Below are 9,499 nucleotides of genomic sequence, written 5' to 3' on the forward strand. Positions count from 1 at the left end.
GAGCGGTTAGGAAGCCAGGACAACGTATAAACAAAAAACATTGACAAATAAGCTACATTTTCAACTTGACAATACCTCAAATCCTGCCTCACATGTTCGAGCCAGAATATGAAAACTGACAGCAGGACGAACCACAACTGCATTAATTAATTTGAATTTCTCCTCTATAGAGGTAAACAATGGTATATGTACCAATGAAAAGAGATGTGTAACACTCTAAACAATGCAGGTAATTGAGAGACTCCATATTTTAACTGGCATAATGCAGACACAGCAACTTCTCCAGCCTTACAACACTTCTATACATGCCGGCTGCTTGTAGGTTAGACCTGGTCAGGTAAAACAGTGAGTCCCTGTACAGGAACATTCCTGGACATGCAGAAATCTCAGACCCTGTATTTTCCTACACATCCTCTGGTCATAGCAGCGGAAGGTAAAATATAGCCACAAAACTGCGCACAGTTGAAAACAATCCCACTTTTTCAACTACCTGTAGAATATGACCATTCAAGCAAATCCTTAAAATATCACTTAAGACTTTACATTGTTAGAAAAAAGTCTCAAGAGCAAGAGTTTGCGAGATGTGTATAAACAGAGTTGCTTCTACATAGAAATACTAGTACATACATTGTAACATTGTAGATAAGTCAGAAAACAAGGAAAAGCAGGCCGTGGGCTCCTTAAAGAAGTGTTGCTTAAAGGAATATAACATGGAAAAATGAAAATTCAGACATTATCATGTGAATCCCATGTCATTTTAAACTGGTGGCAGGCAGCGATAAAACATGAGAGAGATCCCAAAGTAGCGTTATCTTTCCATCATCAGTCTGTTTACAAAGCTGGGGATAATTGTAACAACAACAAAAAAAATATTTGTAGCATAATGCATGTGAGTCTGCAATTAAACTGTTGGCAGTTTAGTTGCACCAGGTTTTGAAAAGGAAGATGAATGCACTGAATAACATTTGATGATATCTCTGGTTTAATAATCATCTTTTTCTTTTTTTATTATCCATTATGAGTCAAGCAGTGACAGGTTCAACCCCCACAACTGCCTGTGTCAATCTACCCTGGATGTTAAATGTTAAAATAAAATTTGTTTGGGAGTGGCACAAGAAATAAGAGGACAAAATTACCCCTCATTAGACATTAATTACATTTTTCTTTAAATTCCCCAAAAGCCCCCTCATTAAGACTGATGCTTGTTGTCATGGCTATACTGCAGATAAATAGAAAAAGATTTATTACAAGAACCAGTACAGGGAGTGTATTTTACAAGCAGCAAGACATCCAGACCTTTATGGGGAACTATTTGTGCCTGGTATGTAGCTTTGGACTCACCAGATAAGGCCGAGTTGAGTGACATACAAGTCCTGGAGCAATAACAAACAGTGGATTTATTGGTACTGGCAGGGCTTGTGTTTACAGAACTCACCCTCATGCAGTGGAGTTTGCATAACCTGGACAGCACAAGAGTTCCCTTCCCACGCACTGATGTGAACAAAAAAATTGTATTTTTTTTTTTGTCAGGTTTACTAAACAAGCTGAATTAGTCTGTGCACAGTGACAGCACAGATGATGACATTTGTGTGAAAGCTGGTCCCACACAACGATGGCTTATCAAGGAGTCAATGCGCCACATGTGGACATGATGTTTGTGCTGTCAGACGTCGTGTTGCTCATCTACAAATCCTTCATCACAATGTTAGTCTCCTAACCAGTCAAAGTAATATCAAAATATAATAACAAATGTTAAATGAAAATGAAAACTATTTCCTGAATAGGTAACCCCTGATTGAAAGTGGAACATGCTGCCACCTTCTGGTTAAACATGCTTTATGTAGAAATACATTGATGTTGTACTGTGGAGTAAGGCACTGGACAATTACAGGCTTTTACAGTGTTTTATTGTTATAATATTTTAATAACTTGATTCATTTAAATACACTGTCATAAATCTATTAATTGAATTAGCCAACTATGTATTACTTAAGTGCTGTTGCCTCACAGAAAGGAGGTTCTGGGTTCTACCCCTGGCTGACCCAGGGCCTTTCTGTGTGGAGTTTGCATGTTCTCCCTGTGCCTGCGTGGGTTTTCTCCGGGTAGTCTGGCTTCCTCCCACAGCCCAAACGCATGTAGTTTGTAGTTATCTGTGTTCCTGTCATGTGTGGTTGTCTGTCTCTAAGTGTCAGCCCTGTGATTAGACACACCTGTCCAGGGTGTACCCTGCCTCTCACCCAATGCAAACTGGGATTGGCTCAAGCCCCCCACAACCCTCTTTAGGACAAGAGGTATAAATAATGGATGGATGAATGGATTATTTAAAATGCTTTTTCAAAAGTTAATTTAAAACTAAATTACTAAATACAAAACATTCAGTTTCTATGTTGCGACTACATTAATTTAAAGATGGTTCTCTTCAACGTTGCACTAATTAATAGTCTTGTATTAACATTGCATAAAATAACTATTTGTAATGTGAAAGAGGTTGGTTGCATTGATAAACCCACAGGAAATTATTATCCAACTCTGCAGTTGCACTTGCTTGTACAAAGCTTTTTAACCTTTTTTAGCTTGTTGTTTCTGTCCAACAGATCTTGATTTCATTGCTCATGTTTCCAACTGCCATCAGACAAAGTGAGTGATGAACAGCTTGTGAACATTGTGGAGCATTTAGCCAGATATATTTTTATGTTCAAAATAAGCTTGTACGTCTCCTGACTATATGTTACAACTGCCCAATCAGAGCCATCACAACACATTTAAAAACCAATTTGTAGCATCTTTTTGTATGTATCAGTTCATAATTCCTCTATAACTACAAAAAACTGTTAAATTGTTATATTGCTATGCATACTCCAGGCAGTACAGTGCACAGAATGTGTTATTAATGACAATGTTCTGTGTTGTTCTCATTTCAAATACCATTATCAAGGAAGAAGATTGAATTGTATTCATAGCATGCAGTTAGATTAGCAGCACTATTTAAATAAAGTGTGAATCAACAGAACAAACCTACATCTGATTCAGTAATAACCGCTGTCATCAAGGAAAGTCATGCCTACACAAGATAAACCCTGTCTTTCAGATTGCTTATTTTCCACATCTCTCATTTTGTAGTTTTTCTGAGAGGGGGCGAATAGTGAGGGTCAGGCCACACCCCGCTTGAGGAATGATGTAGCGCTCCTCCCTGAGCAGGCGCAGCAGCAGGTTCTGGCGGTCACGGGGCCAGCGGTAGATGATGGTGCTCTGGAGCCAGCTGGGGACATGTCTCTGTGACAGACACACAGAGGGTAGAATTACTGTACTGCTACTCTGATGATAACCTTGAGCTGCAGTAAACATTTATTCAGATACAGACAGCTTACTTCAAATTGTCACCATATAACAATGCATGTTTCATGCAAATTTACATCAAAATCATGGAGGGTTGTTTTAAAAGGCTATGCTTAGTTAATGACACTCATAAATACGAAGACAGGTGGGGAAGTAAAAATTGTGACAATAAAATCTGTAAAGCACAATGTTGTTGAAAAAGGCTCAGTGTCACTCCAGCTGCTACACTCTTAACCTGTTTTTCTTTTGTCTTTATTTAGTTACTTTATTTTCTAGAATATAAGCATTGTCGTGGTGATGCTCCACTGACTTCTCATTCTGAAAGTATTTCCCTAACTTAAAACTTTCATTGCTCGCTCTAAAAAAACTGAAAGATGATGCTGGGGATTTCCAAGCTCAAAGGGTAAGTACTGTAGTAGTATAATGAACAAAATCATTTGAACAGGTCATCAGATTAATGAACACTGCCATTTACCAACTATGTGCCCCATTAGCCTTCATCATTGCTAATGTATGAATCAAAGACTAAGAACTGTATTAGACACAACAGACATGTTGCATCAGAAAAGCACAGACGTGGCTCTGTACTACTCAAGTGTCCCAGTATGCCTCGAGCGTGTAACACTGAGTCAGGATGAACAATACCAGGGCCGCGAATAAGAAGCAGTTACAGGGAATTCAGCCAGCATTCATTTATTACTTCAGACTGTGGTCTTTCTATGGTCACATGACAGTGTGAAAAAGGCCTATCATAGTCTCTCTTGCCTAGGCTACTGCATTGATTAGTGAAATGAGGGATGGCGATGCAAAGAATTGCTTAACTTAAAGGTTCGTTTCATCCAAAGTGTGATGAGAAAGGGCTTGTGTTGACTCTCACTGGGTAAGGACTTTCATTTTTGCAGCTCCAAACATTCTAGGACCTTTGAAGATGGGAAAGAGAAATACAAGCAGAAGTGACAGGAAGAAGATGGTCTACACCATCTCTCCCCACCTGCTTGCTCATCAAGTGACCTTCTCTTTTGGCTGTTGGGGGCCTGAGTGGCAAACACACCAGACTGTTATTTTGGAGAACCAGGCTGATGGTCTCTCCTTGGTGAATGTGATTTAAAAAAGTGTAGCAAAAGTGGTGATAGCTATAATAATTTATATGAATATATTGCTCCCCGGTGAGCTCTGGATACGCCCCATCTCATCTGATTTCAGAAGCGGAGCAGGACTGGGCTCGATCAGTACCTGCATGGGAAACCGCCAGGTTGGGAGTTGGGCTTGCAACCCAGCCCCGTAAAGCATAAATGGCTACAAAAATGGTAGGTGCTGCCCAAGGTGCCGTGAGGTGCCAGTGGAACTACCACCACCATATTAGTATATTATCATATTAGCTAGTCAGTCAGTAATATGATATTCCCTTATTCACTGAGGATAAAACTACAGACATTATTATAATTATTATTAGTGTTATAGAAGGTGGCTGTGGTGCATGTGTGGTACAACCAAAGTTGTGTGGACACTCATTGGCATTCCTCACCCCTTCAGATGTCTAAACTCATCCCTCACCCTAAACCTAACCTAAACCTGATTGTACCCTAAATCCTAATCCTAAATCTCAACCCTCACTAGACACTTTTTTTTTGTCACCTGCCTGTTCCTTTTAATTTGGTTTGTCATAACCTTTGCGTATTTGTGCAACGTGCCATAATATATTTTTTGGTTCTCCAATAAATAAAAATTGCCTAAAAGACAAAAACATATTTTTGTAGTTACTTTGTGTGATCTTGATTTAAAAAAGGTGGCTGAACGAGGATGGTAAAATGTAGCTGAAAGCTCTAAGACCTAGTAAGTGCACTTATTTTCCTTTACTTTTTGTACTTACCTTAGTAGCATTAGGAAACAGTACAGGTATCAGCCTGAAGTTCAGACAGCCTTGCTGGATGAACTCATTTTGGATCTGTGGAAATGAGGATAATCAATGTTCACAGTACTTTAAACCTTATTTAAATTTTTCTAAATGATTAATCTGGGCTAAAATCCCTTATGTTTGTGTGGTTTAAACTGTTAACATTTCTCTGTGTTCATTTTTACTATAAGTTGAATGTGAGCTACTGATACTCTGGATTGCCTTTAAAACGTGAGATTCACTAACGCATGAAGCACATCCTCGTTCTTCCTCATTCCCCCCTCTATTGGCATGTGGGAGGAGGGAGTTTAATGCCACCATCTTACCACAAGATGGTGTAATTACAAACAATCATTCACGCTATAACTGATGACTGCTCTCTCTCTGTTTGTTCAGGGCTTACCCGATTGTGAATGTACTTAGTGTGGAGGCCATGCTCATCATTTCCAGCTCCCTCCACGTCCTCCTTGTACTTGGGGCTGATAACCACAATGATGAGCACTGATTTCTGTAAAATATCACCTCACAGTCAGCTTTTGCAGAAGGCCACACTGCAAACGGAGTATTTCTTTTGTTAAATTTAATAGTCAGATTTACATCATTCAAAAATGTGTCCATCCATTTGATGATGTCCATGCTTCGGACTGGATTATCAAACATGTCAATCTGTTAAAACACAGGCAAAGTGTGAATGTTTGTATGGATAGTCACTAACATTGGCAATGAAGACATGGCATGACTTACTGCTGGTCTGAATCCCTGATGAGCCAGAAAACTGGTGAAATGAAAAACATCTTCAGCGGTATCTGCTGAATATGTGATGAAAACTTTCCCTGTCAACAGAAAGTAAGTGAAATGTCCTTAACAGTACCTATTATTTCCTTTAAGTGTATGCAAAACTATTACATGCACTTGTTTATGCAGGGACATGCAGTGTTGCGGGGTAGTGAACTACGTACATGTAATATACTAGTAGTTAACATTTTACAGTTGCATGCTGGTAATTTCGTTGTAATGACAATAAATTCTATTCTATTTCAAATACATTCATATTTGAACTGTAGTTAGCAAGTAGTTAACTTACTGTACCTTTTTCCATTTTGTGTTTTTAACTACTGAAATTACAAACTATTTTGAGCCATACATTTTTTTATTTTATCATGCTACATGTGAGCAGCTCTCCAGCGTTGGCCAGGACATTTTCATTGCCATACAGAAGAACTCTGAGAGTGTTTATTCAACACTCGTGCTGAATAAACAAGAAAATCTGCTTTGACAAGTAAAGAGACCGGGCCAGTATTTAGGCCAGTGTTCAATCTGTTCATACTGTCTAAAAAGGTACAAATCGAGACTGTTTTAGTTGTTAACATTGTACAAGTCAGATGGCACAAAACTGACAAGAGAACAAGCTGATTTTTTTAGACCAGTGCTCAAGTCAGTGACAACAGGTGCAAGCTAAATATGTTTGATTTACTGGTTTAGTTGTAGTCAGATGAAACAAACTTCAGATGTTTTTTACAACAAAACTCTATCATTCCTTGCAGTGTTGTCTTTGTGAAAAGCCCAGGTGAGATGGTTTCATTTAGGACAGGTTCATGTCTCAGGTAATAACTGAGTGGCATGTTTTGCTGGTGTGTGATCTTTTTGTTTTAGATTTTGTATCACACATACATTGTAAATTTAATTTATTTTCTTACAAAATAGTCTGAACTACTTTAATTAACCAAATTAGAATTCTCTGTAGAGTAACTTTGCTGTAGTTCAACTTTTTCCAGAGTGAAGTAATTGGTAGCTTGCAAAGCTCTGATTTCAGAGTAGCCTCCTCAACACTGGGGACATGGATATGACTTACTACACTCCTCAGTTAAATTGATGATCTTCTTGATCTCCCTTGTGGTAGGTCTAGGACCAGCAGGGAAGGGGCGGTCCACACTGACCTCATGCATCACATTTTTAGGAGGCTCCACACACTGAGGCACAGATCCATGGGAGGCAGTTGGAGCATCTTCAAGTTGCTGCCTGTTTTGGGGGGGACTCCTGTAGAAGGAAGTAATCAGAAACAATCTGATAGTGATTAATGACATCTGTGAAAGCATTATATGAATCATTGTTTTAAAAAAAAAGATCATAATGACAAACAGGACAGGGATTGTTTTCCTACTGCTGGTGATGCTGAGACCCCTGCTGATAATCATGCCGATAGCGACAATAATTATAATTGTGACGGGGCAGATTTGCTGGAGGGCAGCATGCACACTGTCTGAGAAACCCCCCCTGTTTTGGATTGGGGCCTGCAGAGAAGCACAGAAAAGCAGACATAAATGGCGAGTTTAGACAGTTTCCAGCTAAACACTAATGATGCCATGCAGCACAGTGATGCCTAACAGTAACTGTTAAATGTAATCTATCACAAATGTCAGAATTACTCCTATTGTTTGTCCTTCTCTTGGAATAGTTTATCAGCAGAATTAGACACTTACACAATCAAATCAAACACTTACACTGAGCAGGTATACCGGCTGCTGGGTATTGTGATGGGGCATAGTAGGTGTAGCTAATGTCAGACTGGAGTGGGAGTGGGAGCTCCAAGCATTCTGTTTCTCTCACAGGGCTGTCCTGGGACCAGTATGAAGGGCCTGCAAAGCTTCTGCTGTGATTAGCCATGAAGTCCAGTTCATACAGTGCTGCCTGATCTCTGAAGCCATGACACCAAACACCTGCAGGGTGGGGGGGGTTCATCTGTCCTGAGTGTGCTGAGGGTATAAAATGATGTTCTGGAGCAGCATGACAGGCAGCTCTGGACTCATGCTGGTACTGGCTCTCAGGGGGTCTCCACTGGCCAACACCATGTATTGCCTCCCCAGGTGGTTCATAGTCATGGCCCTGTGGCCTTTGGTTGGTGTCTGTATGTTCACTACACTGTTTGCAAGAGGAAGGCCAAGCCAAGTCCAGAGTGGAGGATGTCATGCTCTCATCTACCTCAACAGGAACACTGTGATGAGGGCAAGGGCCTGACAATGAGAGCCAAAAGAAAAACAAGTTAGTACTTTAGACATTTATGGGTGCTGTGAGCTGGATGAGGTTTTGTTTCATACCTTTGAAAGAGTCCATTTTGGCTCAGAATTAAAGTGTCTGTTGTCTCTGGTGAAGTGAAAATGAAAACTATGTTAAAGGAATGTAACAAAGAATGATGCCTTAAAGAAACAGCACAACACCTTACATGAGCACAAGTGGCAGTGTAGTTTCAACTAAGATATTCAATGGACATTTTTAACAACAAAGCCATAACTCTTCCATTACTGAAGAAAAGCATTTACATGTAGCCTCCTGACTGAACAGGCATGAAGGCCTGTTTACAACCCATCCGGGTGTAACTTGACGGCTGTAAGCTAGTACAAAGGTCAAACTTACTGATCTGAAAGTATTTCAGGTATGTCTTCTTAACTGACAAATACATACTAGTTCCAAAGTTTTCTGTACACTTTTGTCTGAAAAATACACGTACAGTTAATAAACCTCTATTGTACTCCCACACTTACCTTTTCTTTGGAACTGCTTCTCACCACAAGTCAAACCTGTTCTGAGGCAAACAGGAAACATTCCCACCGCCTGCCTCCTCCTTTTTTTATGCAAATAATGTGGGGCATTAAGATTACAACTTCCAAACAGGTAGGTGCTCCACAGACAGCCAGTCAGGTTGAACTGTTTCTGTAATTTGAAATGTGTCAGGTCTGTTTTCATCTAGCCCTTGGAAAAGACAACATCCTAATGAAGTAAAATACAATAAAACAAGTAAGCAACTGACTTGACATGCACATAAACATATTCTGTAGCAAATTCATTTTACTTTAAATTTTACTTAGAACAAAAGAGCTAATAAATCCGAAGCGAGCGAGGATGTTGAGGCTGAAGAAGATTCTATTTCAGCGGCGCAAGTAGCTGAGATGTTGAATCAGCAGAAGCTGATGTACACCGCGCTTATGTGCCAACAGCAAGAAAGCTTCCAAGGCTTTGTGAAACTAATTATGGAGACAAATAACAAGAGACTCGACGACATGACCAAAGAAATGCAGGAGATAAAAACGAGTTTGCAAGTGATTTGTTACAGAAGTTAATAGTTTTTGAGGGACTGGATCTGGAACTGAACACAATTGGAGACACTGAAATTCATTATCATGAACCGGACGATGGCTTTGACCCTGAAAAAAACTTTTTCAAGAACTTTGAAAATAACTGCAAGTATTACACGGATGAGCAGTTTAACAGCAA

The 9,499-nt window shown here is 39.7% G+C and overlaps 1 protein-coding gene across 2 annotated transcripts; it reads right to left on the reverse strand.

Annotated features, from left to right (window-relative positions):
• Positions 1-2,327: 2,327 nt before the first annotated feature.
• On the reverse strand, positions 2,328-9,105 carry traf3ip2a (TRAF3 interacting protein 2a). 2 transcript variants are annotated; one of them, XM_020614092.1, is made up of 11 exons: positions 9,090-9,105; positions 8,770-8,995; positions 8,326-8,371; positions 7,732-8,241; positions 7,392-7,521; positions 7,083-7,267; positions 5,975-6,063; positions 5,828-5,896; positions 5,634-5,738; positions 5,207-5,281; positions 2,328-3,273 (listed from the first exon to the last, which is right to left on the reverse strand). In XM_020614092.1, the coding sequence occupies exons 3-11, from the start codon at positions 8,339-8,341 to the stop codon at positions 3,094-3,096; spliced, it is 1,359 nt and encodes a 452-aa protein (XP_020469748.1). In that variant the 5' UTR covers positions 8,342-8,371; positions 8,770-8,995; positions 9,090-9,105; the 3' UTR covers positions 2,328-3,093. The 2 variants fall into 2 exon arrangements, with proteins under 2 accessions (XP_020469748.1, XP_020469749.1); XM_020614093.1 differs by lacking the exon at positions 2,328-3,273 and adding an exon at positions 3,314-4,256.
• Between the last annotated feature and the right edge of the window lie 394 nt (positions 9,106-9,499).

The sequence above is a fragment of the Monopterus albus genome, unplaced genomic scaffold, assembly GCF_001952655.1.
Source record: "Monopterus albus unplaced genomic scaffold, M_albus_1.0 scaffold142.1, whole genome shotgun sequence".
NCBI classification, from domain to species: Eukaryota; Metazoa; Chordata; class Actinopteri; order Synbranchiformes; family Synbranchidae; genus Monopterus; species Monopterus albus.

Excerpts from the sequence above, each read along its gene's own strand:
- traf3ip2a (XM_020614092.1), bottom strand. Across the intron at positions 6,064-7,082 it reads CAATTTAACTGAGGAGTGTA|GGAAAGTTTTCATCACATAT; the intron begins GTAAGTCATATC and ends TTCTGTTGACAG. Across the intron at positions 3,274-5,206 it reads TGTTTCCTAATGCTACTAAG|AGACATGTCCCCAGCTGGCT; the intron begins GTAAGTACAAAA and ends TGTCTGTCACAG.